At 44.4% G+C, this 18,147-nt stretch overlaps 1 protein-coding gene and 1 long non-coding RNA gene across 3 annotated transcripts in view; one reads left to right on the forward strand and one right to left on the reverse strand.

The window, feature by feature from the left end:
• The window catches only part of LOC127490943 (uncharacterized), a 58,801-nt gene extending 56,437 nt beyond the window's left edge, over nucleotides 1-2,364 (reverse strand). Inside the window, exon 1 of the long non-coding RNA XR_007919306.2 lies at nucleotides 2,012-2,364. This is a non-coding gene — a long non-coding RNA (uncharacterized lncRNA). The remainder of the gene's footprint in view (nucleotides 1-2,011) is intronic.
• MTAP (methylthioadenosine phosphorylase) overlaps nucleotides 1-9,314 on the forward strand; it is an 85,106-nt gene extending 75,792 nt beyond the window's left edge. For both annotated transcript variants that reach the window (XM_070052967.1, XM_002707965.5), the window contains exons 6-8: nucleotides 2,360-2,599; nucleotides 4,926-5,048; nucleotides 8,402-9,314. In XM_070052967.1, coding sequence (XP_069909068.1) covers nucleotides 2,360-2,599; nucleotides 4,926-5,048; nucleotides 8,402-8,440 — 402 coding nt within the window. In that variant the 3' untranslated portion in view covers nucleotides 8,441-9,314. The remainder of the gene's footprint in view (nucleotides 1-2,359; nucleotides 2,600-4,925; nucleotides 5,049-8,401) is intronic.
• Nucleotides 9,315-18,147: the final 8,833 nt, after the last annotated feature.

An 18,147-nucleotide genomic window follows, 5' to 3' on the forward strand; every position in this document is an offset into this window, starting at 1 on the left:
ATAATACCCCTTTGCACTATTTTGGTTCTGTGTCATGTATGGATATTAGTTGTTTTAACAGTGGTGTGACATAAAAATGGTGTCACATCTAGTCATTTTAAGAGGTAATGTTAAACTCATGAAAGTCCTGACACATTGCATATATTTAACCTGGTGATCTAATGTTGCTACTCCCTTTGTGAAAATTGTGGTCGGTTCAGTAGTTCCATTGTGATTACTCAAGATAAGGAAATGAAATCATCTTAGCCTCTAAGCTGGTGCTTGACCCTGCAGTTTGTATTTTCAGCCACCTTAAGGTGGTGTTATCCGTTCTCATGGGAGTGCTAAGTGCTGGTTCAGGTGGGAAGGCCCCCAAGGCCTGTTACTAGCAGTCACACACACCCTCAGTCCTCCTCAGCATCACAGCACTGACCTCCCAGGGGAGGACTTCACATTGTCACCCCTGCTGGCACCCAGTGCTGATCTTCCTTCACACATCTCTAGAAGCACCACTGAACTGCAGCCAAGGCAGGCAGCCTGGTTATTCAGTAACTCGGAAGACATTTAATGAAGCAGCATGACTAGGCTGATTATGTCTTAACTGTGGGGAGCAGCAGGGGTGAGAGGACAGAGAAATGGAGATTTGGACTGTATAAACCTGTACTCTTTAGGAAACAGTGTTGATTAAGTTTGATCTTATTGCTATCACTTATAAGGTAAAAATGACATGCATCAACTGTTCATTATCCATAGCTTGTCATGGTTCTAACTTTGCATCCCATGTGGGCACCAGTTCGAGCCCTGGCTGCTCCAGTTCCAAGCCAGCTCCCTGCTGATGTGCCTGGGAAAGCAGGCCCCTGCACTCAACTGGGGGACCCAGAGGAGACTCCTGGCTCCTGGCTTCGGATTGGCCCAGCTCCAGCCATTGTGGCCTTTTCAGTAGTGAACCAACAGATGAAGAACATCTCTTTCTCTCTCTCTGCCTCTCTGGAACTCTGCCTTTCAAATAAAATAAATAAACCTTTAAAAAAGTTCTTCCCATTTGCCTTGGCATAGTATAACTATTTTTAAGGAAATATTTTAATTTGCTTATTTATGTGGTTAATACATGTGCAGATAAAACTTGGCCTAGATTGGGGCCTTTTCTTGATTTGAGCCACTCATTTTAAATATAGTATCCCAGGAACCTTTGCCAATTACTCTGCAGATATATGTAAAAGCCACCAGTATTAATAATCTTTGGAAGACCAATTTAGCATTTATATAGTGCTTATAGTCCCTGATATAATTCTGTGCTTGAATATACTTGGCTTATTTAATCCTCACAAATATCTGTGTTATCCAGTGTTGTTATTACCATTTTAAAGATAAGAAAACTTGGGACTGGCAAGATGGGGTATCCACTTCCACTCCAGCTTCCTGCTAATGCACCTGGGAAAGCAGCAGAAGGTGGCCTATGTAACTGAGTCCCTGCCACTCATGTTGGACATCCAGATGGAGGTCCAGGCTCCTGTTTAAGGCCTGGCCAGCACTGGCTATTGAGGCCATTTAGGGAGTAAACCAGCACATGAGAGGTCTCTCTCTCTCTTTTTCTCTGCCTCTCTGTGTAACTCTGCCTTTCAAATAAAATAAACAAATCTTTTTTAAAAATGAGAAAATAAGGCATACAGAGGAAACAGACTTTGCAACAGTACCTCAATAAGTTAACAGTTAAGTTGAAAATACTATTTTTAATTAAAAGGGATATTGAAGCGTAGGCTTAGAAAAAAGAAAGGTAATAACTTGGAGATTAGATGTGTAGTATTAATTAAAACACTGGGTAAACTGATCAGACTTTTAAATAATGTTTCTAAAAGACATGGGCTTTCCACTAAAGGATTTCCTAGATGTTTATTACTGGACAGAGAAAATCAGCACAGCCCCAATCGTTTTCATCACATGTCCGTGAAAAAGCAACAGACAGAGGAGAAATCACTTTCTAAACAAAACAAGCTTTTAGATTTTAGAGATGAAAAAAACCAGTACTCATTACCTTCACAGGACCTTGGTAACAGAACTCAGCACACCTCTGATGATCTGAGTGATGGGAGGCACATGAGCTTAGTCTCCTGCAGTGGGCAAGAAGTAAATGAGAGTCCGATGCCTGGTGCGTGGGGAAAGCTCCGCGTTTGCTCTTGTAGCTGTGAGGTAAAGGTGCAAGGGCTGGGAGAGCAGAATCACAAATGGGTAAGGGGCTAGGAAATGCTCTTCTGTAGGTCCTCACTGAGGGACAAGTCACTTAATAATGAAAACTCTCAAGAATTGTTCCACATCAGGAATGAATAAAATATTAAGTTGTACATATGTTTGTGTTTTGAGTTTATGGTTCTTTCTTTTCCAGGTCCTCATAGAGACTGCTAAGAAGCTAGGACTCCGGTGCCACTCAAAGGGGACAATGGTCACAATTGAAGGACCGCGATTTAGCTCCCGGGCAGAAAGCTTCATGTTCCGCACCTGGGGAGCGGATGTTATCAATATGACCACTGTTCCAGAGGTGGTTCTTGCCAAAGAGGCTGGAATTTGCTATGCAAGTATTGCCATGGCAACAGATTATGATTGCTGGAAGGAGCACGAGGAAGCAGTAGGTGGAATTCTGTTTTCAGCATGTAGAGTGGGGGTTTCTGGGTGCCATGAACCATTAAGAGAATGTCTTCACTGTTCTGTTAGTTTCAGAAAGTACCTTTCTATAAGGTTTTAAAGTTAGGTTTATCAGATATTTTCCATAGTTCCCTTTGGAATGTAAGAACAGAGATCTTCATAGGAAAGAAAAAAGTACTATCATCTAAGGATCAACTGTAGACATGTAGATGTTGGGATTCCTATTGAGACCTGGGCCTTATTTCATATATATTTTAATTGTAACTGCCTTGTGCTATGGTACTATTTATTATATTTTGTTTTCAAGGCAAAAAGCTCTCTTCCTGGTAAGTAAAGACTATTTATATCCATTCATTTAACCATCTTGGGATACTGTGCTTGACATAGGAATGTTAACAGACAGACAAGGCCTTATGGGGCCTACATTCTGTTTGAGGAGGTAAAGATTAAGCAGTCTGACATTCCCCTCTCTCCCCTTTCATTCCTTATGTTCTACTTGAAGAAACCAGATCATCTGTTGTGCCATTCATCTGATTTTAAAATAGTGAAAGGGACAGAACCCCAGTTACAGAATTTTAAAGCAAGGAAGAATTTAGGGTAGGCAGCATCGCCAAAGAAGCCCTTACTACCATGCCTGAGAATTGTTTGTTTCACCATCCAATTTCATGTAAAACTTGTTAGATATTCTTGCTGTCTGTCCATGTGTATCGTGATTTGGGTCATGAACGAATACAGTTCTTTTTTTTTTCCATGAGATCTTATCCTAACTTCTCAGTTTTAATAAACTGTTGCTGGATAGTAAGACACCTTTTCTCTGAGATTTGCAAATCCCGCCTTTGTCACAACATAATACCTGGCTCAGCAGCTTCTCGAACCTGAAGAGCAGCTCAGCCTCATGATGTTGACAGTCTGCTTCCAATTAATGGGAAACTCCAGCCCCGCCACTCCCTGAAAGTTGTTTGCTTCCTGCTGGTGGCTTTCTGCTCAGTCTAGAAACATGTCTCCTGCTCTGCAGAACTGCTCATTTTCCTGGTCCAAATGAGATTTGGAAAGCAATCAGAGCTAGTTTATTAAGCAGAGCAGCTATGTTAAGACATAAAGACAAGTAATGTTAAATGTCATAAGGAAGGCACAGATAAAGAGGGCAGCATCTCAGTCAACTACGTGTGTCTTTGTGCTTTAAACCAGACATGCAGCCTGGCGTGGCAGGGTTTTAGAATCGCCTAAACCCACCTTCACATTTGAGTTGCTCCATTTACTTGTGATTGTAGGCCTGTTGACTCTTCTGTAAGATGAAACCATGGATTAGAGGAGGGGCTTGGGTTGTTTAATTGTGATTCTGACCTTGCAAGATTACTGGGAGAATTTAACCAAATGATGGGATTAGGACACTCACAGTGCTGGCTCCTGTGAGGGTGGTCATCCCAGGGTGCTACGATGGAGTTGGAGGAGAGCAGTATTAGGGAAGAGTTTGCAAAGAAGATATATCTTGTGTGATTTGAAGTGGACCTTGAACACAGAGAAAGATATTGTGGTTTGAGATCAACAGTAGGGACAAGGAAAAGAGAGGTCGGGGAGAAAAGGTCAGAGTCTACATAGATTTATCATCCCAGGAAAACTGTAAGGAAATGAGTAAATAAATGTAAGGTAACTGTCTCGGCTGTCTCATCCCTCTGCACTGAGTGACTCAGCGTTCAACCTGCCTTTACATGGCCCTGGCTGAGAGTCAGCTGCTCACAGCGTTGTGTTCCCACAGCAGTGGAGAACTTCCCTCTCCTGTGGCGCTCATTGTTTTTCCCAGATACATCTCAGTGTTTGTGGGACGGATTTGGACTTCCTAGGGGAGTAGGAAAAAAAGTTTAATTATCTCTGAATCTGCATTAACAGAATATCCACAGATGTGGTAGCTTTGAGGCAATACAAGTTGACTGCATAGTTCTGGAGGTTGGCTGGGAAGTCCAAGATCAAGGTGCTTGTCCATTGACTGTCAAGTGAGGGCCCACTTTCTCAAAGCTGTCTTCTCACTGGAGCCTCAGACAGGGAAGGGGTGGGGTTCTCTCTAGAACCCCTCTTCTGAGGGCCCTAATCCCATTCATGATGAGGTGCTCTGTCTTCAAGATCTGATCACCTCCAAAATGTTCCTTCTCCATGTACCCTCCCCTTGGGGATTGGTGTTAAACACTGATCTGAATTGGGATGAAAGGAAGACACAAATATTCAGACCATGGCTAGGTTGGAACTCAGAAAAATTATCTGAAAAGCAGCAAAACTGTAAATTGCAATAACATCCTGTACTGTTATTTCTCTAGGTTTCAGTGGACCGAGTCTTAAAGACCCTGAAAGAAAATGCCAATAAAGCCAAAAGTTTGCTCCTCACCACCATACCTCAGATAGGGTCCACAGAATGGTCCGAAACCCTCCATAACCTGAAGGTGAGTGCCCCCAGTCCTCTCAAGCAAACACTTCCCTACCCCCTCAGTTGTCTCTCTTACTTGCATTGCAGCCTTGGCCCATCTGCTTAGGTATTTTATGCTAGCCTGGATGCTTTCAGCAAGTTTCCATGCCATTCACTATCCTTCTTTGTAGTTTTTTTTTTTTTTTTTTTTTTTTGACAGGCAGAGTGGACAGTGAGAGAGAGAGAGAAAGGTCTTCCTTTGCCGTTGGTTCACCCTCCAATGGCCGCTGTGGCCGGCGCACCGCGCTGATCCGATGGCAGGAGCCAGGAGCCAGGTGCTTTTCCTGGTCTCCCATGAGGTGCAGGGCCCAAGCACCTGGGCCATCCTCCACTGCACTCCCTGGCCACAGCAGAGAGCTGGCCTGGAAGAGGGGCAACCGGGACAGAATCCGGTACCCTGACCGGGACTAGAACCCGGTGTGCTGGTGCTGCAAGGTGGAGGATTAGCCTACTGAGCCGCGGCGCTGGCCTACCATTCACTATCCTACTTGTGAAATTGAGTCATCATATTTTGCAGCTGGTAATGCAAGAGCAGTAGAAGTTGCAGTGGGGAGACTTTTATTATCCAGTGAACCAGGTTCTTCACATAGTCTTGCTCTGCAGTAAGATAAGCATAATGGGTGAGGTTGTGTGGACAATAACCTAGGCTAGGGTAACTGAAATTGGCTGCTGAGCTCAGAGAGAGGCATGTTTTTGTTTTTTTTTTTTCGGGGGGGGGCTTTACATTTTGTGACACCTTGATTAACCACATTAGATAAAGAGTTACCTCAAATTGAACAGATTTTACATTCTCCTAGTATCCAGAGAGGAACATATCTTTTTTGAAAAAAGATTCATTTATTTATTTGAAAATAAGTTAAACAGAGAGAGAGGGAGAGGCAAAGAGAGGTTTTCCATCTGCTGGTTCACTCCCCAATTGGCCGAAACGGCTGGAGCTGCGCCGATCCGAAGCCAGGACTTCTTCCAGGTCACCCACGTGGGTTCAGGGGCCCAAGGACTTGGGCCATCTTCTACTGCTTTCCCAGGTCATAGCAGAGAGCTGGATCGGAAGTGGAGCACTAGGACTCAAACCGGCGCCCATATAGGATGCCGGCACTGCAGGCAGTGGCTTTACTTGCCATGCCCCAGGAGCGTATCTTGATGTGTCCAGAATACAACCTGTACACTTAAGTCTCATGGCAGTAGTTGAATTAGGACTTAGATTGATTTAAAGCATTCCCTACCTGAATTACCACCTAGGAGCGCTGGAATTTTAGTGTGATGAGGACAAGTGATGATAAGTGATTGATACCACTAGTGTGGCAGAGTCATGACTTAATGTTTGCTGATTAACATGGCATAAACGCCACCAGCAGGAAGCCACTTGTAAGTCGGGAAGTGACTTACAAATGGCTCTTGCAAGCTGGTATAAGCAGATTCTAGCACACAACTCCAACTAGGATGTCTCAGCCTTTAGGAGTGACAAAGTACAGGAAGCCCTGTTTAATAGTAATATAACTAGGAAGAAAAGAGAAATGAACTCTGAGAATTAGGGAATATCAGTTTAAATTAGAAACAGGTGGCTGTTTTGTTCCATTGTAAAAGCAGTTACTTTGAGCTGCTGATAATGAGTACAAAGCAGTAAGCAGCACGGCTTTAGCATTAAGTCACATGTGGGTTTGCAGGAAATGTGACTCACTTTTGCTGCTGCTGAGCTAGTGTTACCTCCAAGAAGTGATAGAGGTTTTTTGTTGTTGTTGTTTTATGTCTCCCAACTGACCGTAGTCTCTTGAACGTGAATCTCTCAAGCAATTTCAGCTTCATTTCAAATAAAAGCATAGATGGCTTCATTTTAAGTAAAATAGCATGGATGGTAGACTCCAGTGTTCTCCTTTTCTTTCCTGAAGTCTCTGAAATTGTGTATGAAAGTGTGTGGCTTTGCATGTTTGGAGTTTTAAAGAGGTTAATATGTATAGGATTTTCAAAGGGGGATAGAAGATCTAAGGGAGAAAATGAAGAATTGCTGCACTTGACACACTTGAGAATTGTGTTCACTGTTGTATAGCATTAGGGATCACTGTCCTGAGAACCTCTTACTCTGCACTAAGCATTTTCCGTCTTCTAAATACGGAAGTGTATGGCATTCACTCATGCACTAATTAATTAGTGCAGAAACATTTAGTGAGCGCCTAGTGTGTGTCAAGCTGTGGTTTTATAAAGGTACATAAAGACTGCTTGTGATGAAGAAGATCCTATTTTGTTTGGAGCTGCAGACATTTTAAAATTCCAGTGTTTTCTATAATGCAAGAAGGATAAGAGATGGAGGTTGTATAAACAATAATCCAGGCTGGGGGTCAGCATATAAAGTGTTGCTTATGGGTGAAAGTAGTGATTCTCAGAACAAGTCTCTGTGATCAGCAGATCAGCACTCCTTTTATTTAAAAAAAAAAAAAAAAAGAATCATTATTTGAAAGGCAGAGTTACAGAGAGAGAGGGAGAAACAGAAATCTTCCTATGTCTCCCCAGATAGCTGCAACAGCCCGGGTTGTGCCAGGCTGAAGCCAGGAGCTTCACATAGGTCTCCCATGTAGATGACAGAGGCCCAAACACTTGGGCCATCTTCTGCTGCTTTTCACAGGCAATTAGCAGGAGCTGGGTTAGAAGTGGAGCAGTCAGGACAGGAACTGGGCTGGTGCCTGTATGGGATGCTGTCACAGGCGACGGCTTTATCCACTACACCAGAATGCCAGCCCCGTGATCAGCATTCTTCATTTCACAGGAGAGGGCAGTGAGGAACCAAGAGTGAAGAGTTGTACCTAAAGCCCTACATCCACACAGTGATTTATGAATGTTGGTGAATTTGAGAACTATCTGGAGGATTTCTTGAAAGTGTGTAGCCAAGGGCCAATGCTGTGGCATAGTAAGCTAACCTCCACCTGCAGTACTGGCATTCCATTTGGGTGCCAGTTTGTGTCCCAGCTGCTCTTTTTCCAATCCAGCTCTTTGCTGTGGCCTGGAAAAGCAGTAGAAGATGGCCCAAGTGCCTGGGCTCTTGTACCTGCATGGGAGACCTGGAAGAAGCACCAGGCTCCAGGCTTCAGATTGGCTCAGCTTCGACCATTGCAGCCATTTGAGTAGTGAGCCAGCAGATGGAAGACCTCTGTCTGTAACTCTGCCTCTCAAATAAATAACTAAAATCTTTAAATAAAAAAAAAAAGAAAGTAGGTGTGTGTCCAGTGAATCCATAAAACAAAATTCTGTTTTGTTTTTGTTTTTAATCTGGTCTTAAACAGGATCTCCAGGTAATTAGCCTACAGTACTTGTCATCTGTACCTCCTTTTTTCTTTTCAGAATATGGCCCAGTTTTCTGTTTTATTACCAAGACATTAAAATAGCACGCTGCCTAGAAAAAAGGTGACTTTCTAGTTCCTGTCGTCGTGGAAATTGCTGCTTCACTTGGGAAAAAAAAATTCCTGAGAAAGACATGCAGCTTTCATGCACTTGCCTGGGAGAGAAAAACACGTGTAGGAAAGAGTACACTGCAGATGCTCAAGACTCCTCCTAGAAGACCTGGACTACTGCAAAACATGGGAGCAAAAGCAAGTGCCCCGTCCACATGTGGGTAAAAATCGTACATTTTAGAATTAAACAAGATATTATTCTTCCCTCCGCCTATTAAATTTGCCGCAGTAAAGGCCGGGAAGTAATAACTGGTTTCCTATGTTGCCAAAGACGGTGAAGAAGAAATGGGACTCTGGCTACTTATTGATGTGACTGTAAATTGGTGCAATCTTTGGAGGGCAGTTTGGTAAAATGTATCAACAGGCTCAAAAATATATAAGCATTTTATTTTGTGCATTCTCTTAGGAATTTCTCTTTGAGAAATTATCATATACATATATAAAAAAGAATTTTAATAGGATTAGTGATAGCAGATTTTCAAAACAATATGAATATCCAGCAGTTGGAGATAAGTTGTGGTTTAACTGTGAAGCAGTCAACTGAAAATCATGTTTTCACATAATATTTGATATCTAAAAGAAATGACCATTCTATAATATAAAGTGAAAAACTATGTAAGCATTTTACAGTACTTGTTTTAAAATGCCATGTTAATGTACAGAAAGACTAGAAGTATACAAAATCTTTTATTGTATTTGGGGGAGGAGATACTGGGTAATTTTTATTTTCTTTGAATCTTTCTGTATCCTCACGGTTTCCTACAATGAGTATAATCAAATAATAAAGTTGTAAAAAATAAAAATGCACTTAGTCCAATTCTTAAAAACATTGTTGATGATAATAAAGTGAAATTTAAGATGGTAACATTAAGAGGAGCGTTGTTTCAGGAAGTTACATCTATTCTTTTCAAAAAAGAGGATCACTGATGACTCTACAGTAAGAACAATACTGGGGCTTGCAACAGCTTCCTGAGAAAGCTGTGTGTTTACTACTGAGGTCTATAAGGTAAAAGTATTTAAAAGATTAAATATACACCTAGTGTATCAGATATTTTTTAAATTATTTGATTCTGTTTCTACTCCTTTTTATGTGTTGATGCATTATTTTACATGAGTTGGCAATTTTTGTTTCTTAATAAAAAAGTGGAAGCTTGCCTCTTATTTTTTTCATTGTTAATTGTATAGGAATGCTTCTTGTTTTTTTGTAAGTTTCCTATCATGAAATCTTTCACCTCAGAATTCTTTTTGCTATGGTCTGTTACAACCTACTTTAGGATCAGGTTAGAGGATCTTTGTTTTAAAGACTCTGTGAAGTCAAGGTATTTGTGACATTCACTTTGGGGTACTAAGCTACTGATTATAAACAATAAAATCAGTTAATCTCCATCATTAATATTGAGCCATTTGAGTTACATGTGACTGTGACTCTTGGAATCCCTGATCCTGTAGTTTCAACTCTTGTTACACATTAGGGATCCATGGAGAAGTTAATGGATCTAAAACCAACAGTTCTCTAACTCACCCATGATTATTCTCACTACACTATAATGTAGACATACCTTACTTTCCCTCATTCTTAGTAGGTGTCAGAGAATGTCAGGGCAAAAACATGTGGACATTTTTATTGCTGCCTTCAGGAAACAGTTCTCTCCAACTTGCGAATGCACTTTTCTTGATCCCATAGCTTTTTTAAAAAAAAAAAATTATTTATTTGAGAGGTAGAGTCACAGACAGAGGAAGTAACAGAGAAGAAGGTCTTCCATCTGCTGGTTCATTCTCCAAATGGCTGCAACGGCTGGGGCTAGGCCAATCTGAAGCCAGGAACCTGGAGCTTCTTCCGGGTCTCCCACAGAGGTGCAGGGGCCCAAGCACTTGGGCCATCTTCTACTACGTTCCCAGGGCTGAATTGATAGTGGAACAGCCAGGACACAAACCTGTGCACATATGGGATGCCAACACCACAGGCGGAAGCTTAGCCTTACACCACAGAGCCAGCCCCAGATCCAGTAGCTCTTTGTAGCAACTTCCTGTTTTCTTTGACCCCATTCATTCCATGTACAAAGCCAATATAATTTCTCTCATATATCATGCTTGAGGACATTGTTCAACACTCCCAGGAGCACTTCTTTCTCACTGCTCTTACACTGTACAGTTTCTTTTTATTTGAAAGTTGTAGTGACGTGACAGGAGAGATCTTCATCTGCTAGTTCCCTTCCCAAATGGCTACAATAACCAGGGCAGGACCCTTCTGAGGTGCATTAGCAGGAAACGGGATCAGAAGTGGATCAGCTGAGACTCAAATTGGCACTCCAGTATGTGATGCCTGCATCACAAGTGGCTACAACACTGACCCCACACAGATTTTTTTCTTCAGAAGTAAGTGAATACCAAGGTCAGTGTTAAAGGAATCAATGATAAAACTACTACTTCAAACAGTACTTTATACTTTGTGTATCTGTGTGGGTGCAAACTGTTGCAATCTTTACTTAATATATACTAAGTTGATCTTCTGTATATAAAGATAATTGAAAATGAATCTTGATGAAGAATGGGATGGGAGAGGGAGTGGGAGATGGGATGGTGGTGGGTGGGAGGGAGCTTATGGAGGGGAAAAGCCACTATAATCCAAAAGTTGTACTTTGGAAATTTATATTTATTAAATAAAAGTTGGAAAAAAAGTTTCCTCAATGGCTGATGGGCTTAATGGGAAAGCTGTAGCCCAGTGTTGCCTAATGATTAGTGGCCCTTTCATGATCAGTTTTACTCTAGTTACTGGATCATTTCTCTCAGCACACAAATATATTCTATTTTTCCCATTAAAATTCTTGCTCCAAATCCTGTGTGATGTCTCATTTACCAGTCACTGAAATTAAACCCTTTGGGAAGTTATCTGTTTTCCCTGTCTCCAACTCCTTTTCCCCATTCTTTCTTCAGCCCACTCCTATTCTGTGGGGAGCAGCCCGGACTGGACTGAGTTACTGGAATTAAGACTTATTCTATGCATCTGCTCTCCCACAATATGGCGCTGGGAGAGAAGTAAACAGCTTCCACACAGCTGCCTCCAGTTCAACCAATAAACTGTAGGACTTGCTACTGATTGGAGGAGAGCAGCGTACTCGGCGTGTGGGCAGCCGAGTTGGGATTGGCGGAGGAGGACTATAAAGGAGGAGAGAGACGGCATGCACCAGGGAACATCTAAGGGGAACATCTAGCTGAAGGAACACCTGTGCAGCCCCCCAGAGAGCCGGCTGGCGGTGTGCCGCTCCCCTGCGGAAGTGGGGAATGTGGCAGGGGGAACCGACCTTCCACGGAGGTGGAAGGGATAGTAGCCAACCCGGGAAGAACCAGCAGCAAACCCGGGGAGGGCCGAGCAGACGAAAGAACAGCGCAGGGTCCTGTGTTGCTCCTCCACGAAGAGGGGGAGCGACATAATGGGGCCGTGACTCGGATAGGAAACTTAGGAGGGAAGAAATGACTCGGATTAGGAAACCTAGGTCGGATAGCAAACTTAGGAGGGAAGAAACGGGAAGAACTGGGAAAATATCGGAGAGAGAGACTAGCAAACAGCCTAGGGAAAAGCCGGACGAAAAAGGTGCCGGAAGAAGCTATTGAAAGCCTAGGCATAGACTCAGATACGGACTACGGGGGGAAGCTGGGAGAAATCTCTAAGGTCAAAAGCGAAAGTGAAAGCTAGAACAAACAGACTCGGACGCGGACTGTGGGGAGAGGCCAGGAGAAATGAGGGAGGAATATTGTTGGAAGAAAACTTAGGGAAACATACCGGGTAGAGAAAAATGTTAGGGAAATTGAAGCCGCGGGGGGCAGGCCAAGGCGGACACGAAAGCCACTTTGGGGTTCTCAAGTTAGCCCGGGAATAGGGGGCGAAAAGTTGAAACCAGAAGCTGAAACGTAAGCCAGATTGGGGTCCGTCTGATTAGCCCGGGGAGCAAAGGACGGGAAGCCAGATCGTGGGGCGGAAACGTGAGCTGGGTTGAATTCGCCAGGCTAGTCCGGGGAACTTAGATTGAATGCTAGTGGCGGACACGTAAGCTACGCTGTGTGACTCGCGGAGGCTGCCGCGCGCAGACAAGAGTGTGCGGGGCTCAAGTACATAGGGAACGCGGGGCTGGCGCGAGGCCGTGGTGCAGACGCGAAGGGCGTGGAGACCGCGGAGCGCGCGAAGCCAAGCCGCGCAAAGCCGAGCTGCGCAGATGAGAGAGGCGCGGGCTGAAGCGGCTCAGCCGGGAAGCCGCCGAGAAGTAGCCTCGGGGCGGGCAGCGGGAAGCTGCGGGGATAAGAGAAACAGAAGTTTAGAAGTAAGATGAGAGAAATAGGAATGCTGGAAGATGGAAGTAAAATGGGAGAAGTAGGAATGCCCGGAGATAGAGAAATAGAGAAATAGAAAGGCCTCCCCTCAACATGGCAATTAGAAGGCTTGGATTCGGTCTGCCTGATTAAGGCGGTAAGCGCCAGCAAGCGGCTCGACCAGAGTGTGAGCCGCAGGTCACCGAACACAGGCACGCATCAGCGCCTAAAAACCTCCTCACAACATGGCGAAGAGAGGACCCGGATTCGGTTTGCCTGATTGATAGGACTTGTAAAAACCTGTGGCAACTCTAGCAAGTAGAGCAGAGTGTGTGCCGCGGGACACCGAAGACAGGCGCGTATCAACGCCAAAAAATAAAAAGAAAGGGGGATCTGTGGGGAGCAGCCCGGACTGGACTGAGTTACTGGAATTAAGACTTATTCTATGCATCTGCTCTCCCACAATATGGCGCTGGGAGAGAAGTAAACAGCTTCCACACAGCTGCCTCCAGTTCAACCAATAAACTGTAGGACTTGCTCCTGATTGGAGGAGAGCAGCGTACTCGGCGTGTGGGCAGCCGAGTTGGGATTGGCGGAGGAGGACTATAAAGGAGGAGAGAGACGGCATGCACCGGGAACATCTAAGGGGAACATCTAGCTGAAGGAACACCTGTGCAGCCCCCCAGAGAGCCGGCTGGCGGTGTGCTGCTCCCCTGCGGAAGTGGGGAATGTGGCAGGGGGAACTGCCCTTCCACAGAGGTGGAAGGGATAGTAGCCAACCCGGGAAGAACCAGCAGCAAACCCGGGGAGGGCCGAGCAGACGAAAGAACAGCGCAGGGTCCTGTGTTGCTCCTCCACGAAGAGGGGGAGCGACACTATTCAGGTGTTAACACCGAAACTCCAGCACTACCTCTGTACTACTGCAGTAGTCAGTTGCTAGACTTGAACCTTCTTTTGCAATCAGCAGCATTTGACATACTGGATCCTTCTCTCCTTCTGGAGGAACTTTGTTCGCTTGACTCCACACTGTTGATTTTCCTTCTGGCTCAAAGGTTCTTCCTTTGGCTGGTTCCTGGCCTTCTTTCTTTCTTTCTTTCTTTTTTTTTTTTCTTCTTTTTTAAAGATTTATTTATTTGAAAGGCAGAGTTACAGAGAGGCAGAGAAAGAGAGAGAGCGGTCTTCCATCTGCTGGTTCACTCCCCAAATGGCTACAACGGCTAGAGCTGAGCCAATCAGGAGCCAAGAGCTTCTTCCGGGTCTCCCACGTGGCTGCAGGGGCACAAGGACTTGGGCCATCTAATACTGCTTTCCCAGGCCATAGCATTGAGTTGGATCAGAAGTGGAGCAGCCAGGACTTGAACCGGCGCCCATGTGGGATGCCAGCACTGCAGGCAGTAGCTTTACCCTCTACACCACAGCACTGGCCCCCTTCCTATTTCTTGAACATTGCCCAGAAGCTTGATAGTTGGACATCTCCAGTGTAACTCACTTCTTGGTGATCACTTCTTCCCTACACCTGCTATCCCCACATGGCCATATCAATTGCTGGCAGTCGCATTCTTACAGTTCCTCAGACCAAAACTTGACGTCATCCTTGACTCTTCAAAATTCACATTGAAACCAGGAAATTTATTCATTCTACCGTCAGAGCATACCAAGAAACTATTTGTCAGCTTAGCTGACTGCCTCCACCATAGTCAGCCACCTGCATCTCTCATGTGGATCTTATTATTATTATTATTATTATTTTGACAGGCAGAGTGGACAGTGAGAGAGAGAGAAAGGTCTTCCTTTTCCGTTGGTTCGCCCCCACAATGGCCACTGTGGCCGGCGCTCTGCGGCCAGCACACTGCACTGATCCAAAGCCAGGAGCCAGATGCTTCTCCTGGTCTCCCATGCGGGTGCAGGGCCCACAGACTTGGGCCATCCTCCACTGCACTCCCGGGCCACAGCAGAGCTGGACTGGAAGAGGAGCAACCAGGACAGACTCCGGCGCCCCGACTGGGACTAGAACCCGGAGTGCCGGTGCCGCAGGTGGAGGATTAGCCCATTGAGCCACGGCACCGGCCATGTGAATCTTCTAACAGGTCTTCCTGCCCTTACTCGCTCCTTACAGCAACTCAGGAGCCAGAATGGTTCTTTTGAAACTTAAGTCAATCCTCTGCTCAAATAGCCTATGAATCCCTATGTGTTCTGCACTTGCCCTACATTCCTCTGACTTCTCTCATCACCTTCTCCCTCAACTGCTCCAGCCCCAATGACCTTGTTTTCCCTAGAACATGTCAATCCCTCTCCTCCTTTAACACTACAATATTTGATTTATACTTGGTTTTCTTTCCCTAAGTACCCCCACCTCATTCCATCACCTCCTTCAAATCTTTGCTTGAAAATCACCTTTATGAGTCAATCCTAACCATCTTATGTTAATGGTGGGAATACCCTGTGCCACGCCTAAGGCTCCACATAATTCTTACCTGGCTCAATATTTTTTTAAATCCTCACAGCTGTTAATACCTCTCAACCTACTCTAGTATTTGTGCTTATTGTTTGTTGTCTTGCCTCCCATGCTAAAAGGTAAATGGTATGAGTGCAGGAATTGTTTTCCCTGATGCATGTCTCAAATGACCAGAATCCAGCTGAATACTCAGGCTTCTGGCCAGTACTATTTTGGATGGGCAGCTTTCCAATACACAAAGCTTGGAAAGTCATTCATGCTTTGGCTTACTCCAGCCTCTCTTTTCATCCCCATGCCTCTGGGCCAATACATAATTTTTAATTTCCTAGGAGCAACATCTTAAAAGTAAATCAAAAGGGTTGGCATTGTGGTGTAGAGTAAACCCACACCATCATCCCATATAGGCAACAGTTTGATTCCTGCTTCCCTCTGCCTCTCTAACTCTTCCTTTCAAAATAAATATAAACCTCAAAAAATTGTTATATACAACCTTACTTATCACTGATGCACTACATCCTGGATAATTAAGAGTATGGTATATTTTCCCCTTTTGTAAAGAGCATCCTTGAATAGTCAAAGTGGTAAATAGCTTAATTATAAAACTGTTTCCAAGATCTATGTAGTTTACAGCAAAATTAACAATTTTTTTCTCCCTCCGGGTTGGAGGAAAAATTGAGTGGGAAAAGGTATTACAAATAGAGAAGAGCTTTGCCTCCTTGCATTTATGACCATACTTCGTTCGTTTTCCTTCCTTCCTTCCTTCCTTCCTTCCTTCCTTCCTTCCTTCCTTCCTTCCTTCCTTTCTCTCTCTCTCTCTCTCTCTCTCTCTCTCTCTCTTTCTTTCTTTCTTTCTTTTTTCAGTTTATTTACTTGAAGGTCAGAGTTACAAGGAGAGAGGAGAGGAGAGAAAGATCTTTCATCCACTGATTCACTCCCTAGATGGCTGTAATGGCTGGACTTGGGCTAGGCTGAAACCAGGAGCCAGAAGCTTCATCAGGGTCTCCCGCATGGGTAGCATACTTGGGCCATCTTCCACTGCTTTTCCCAGGCCATTAGCAGGGAGCTAGATCAGCAGTGCAGCAGCCATGATGCAAACTGGTGCCCATATGGGATGTGGTGTCTCAGGCAGCAGCTTTACCCACTGTAACACAATGCCGCCCCAACCATAGTTCTAATAATACCCACATGAGTGGATGTGAGGCTGGAGTCCAGATCTCTGTAATTCAATTCATGATAAAGGTGGTGGTGTCTTGGCAGAAACCAAGAGTCCAGGTTTTCCAACAAAAAAATATGTTTACAAATACTGTGCTGGTACCTTAATGTTACTAGAGCCCTCTTCCTGTTCTTCCCTGTTTTCCCTCTCCGTGCCCCCTTGTTACCTGAGCAGAGGTGGAGATTAGTCAGGGTGTGATACATTTGAAAAAGTACCTAAGGTGGGAGGAAACAGGGATTCTGGGTATTGAATTTGAGTTGCCCCCCCCAAAAAAAATCCCATAAAATGTATTTTAGTGACAGTTGTTTACAACTTTCTGTTCATTTTGTCATGTAATTTGTCCTCTCAAAGAGACTGTAGATTTCTGTAAATTGCAGAGGGATTAAGAAGCCACTCCCAAGATCCTGACACATGCCCTGCATCTAATGAGCAGCTGCTATGGCCTGAGTGTATCTTCCCAAAATTCATTTATAGAAATCTAATCCCCAAGCAATAGTATCAAGAGGTGTGGCCTGTGGGAGGTATTTAGTTTCGAGGGTGCCTGCTTCGTGAATGAGGTTAGCACTCATAAAAGAGGCCCACAGAAATTGCTTTTCCCTTCCACTATTTACAAGCACAAATAGAAGATGCCACCTGGGAAGCAGGGAGTGTGTTCTCACCAGACACCGAACCTGCTGGTGCCTGGATCTTGGACTTTCCAGCCTCCAGAACCATGAGTACAAATTTCATTTGTTTTTAAGTAACCCAAGCTGAGATGCTGTAACAGCCCAAAAGGGACTGAGCAGCCAATGAAGAGTTGTTCATTTTACTCCAATCAGTGTAAACTGAACAGCCATGGAAATTGAAAACTACTCATACAACACCTTAAGGAAATGATTTTTTAAGTACAAACATCAAAATGTTTAAGCATTTCAGAAATCCGCATGTAACTGGAGAAGGGACACATGCCTGATTTCATAAGTACTTTGCTGCGCAGCATTTGTATGGGGGAGATAAAAAATAAAAACAATTGATTATTTTATTAGGGAAGATTAACAGGAAATTGTTGGTGTTTTCAAACTATGCCCTCAATTTTACGGATGATTCAGTCTTTTTTTTTTTTTTTTTTTTTTTTTTTTGACAGGCAGAGTGGACAGTGAGAGAGAGGGAGACAGAGAGAAAGGTCTTCCTTTGCCGTTGGTTCACCCTCCAATGGCCGCCGCGGTCGGCGCGCTGCGGCCGGCGCACCGCGCTGATCCGATGGCAGGAGCCAGGAGCCAGGTGCTTTTCCTGGTCTCCCATGGGGTGCAGGGCCCAAGCACCTGGGCCATCCTCCACTGCACTCCCTGACCACAGCAGAGGGCTGGCCTGGAAGAGGGGCAACCGGGACAGAATCCGGTGCCCCGACCGGGACTAGAACCCGGTGTGCCGGCGCCGCTAGGTGGAGGATTAGCCTAGTGAGCCGCGGCGCCGGCCGGATGATTCAGTCTTAAAACGTCTATGCATCGGAATGTGATGACGTGTATATTAGCTTCTGTCTTTTTGGCCTCACTTTAGTTTACAAATTCCCGCCCTATAAGGATCAAAATTTCATGCCTTATTAATGTCAGCAAATATTTTAGTGAATATCCAAAGTTCAAATGTTTCACAAATGCCATTTTTATGCATTTTTATTTGAACCAAC

The sequence above is a fragment of the Oryctolagus cuniculus genome, chromosome 1 (assembly GCF_964237555.1).
Source record: "Oryctolagus cuniculus chromosome 1, mOryCun1.1, whole genome shotgun sequence".
Lineage (NCBI taxonomy): Eukaryota > Metazoa > Chordata > Mammalia > Lagomorpha > Leporidae > Oryctolagus > Oryctolagus cuniculus.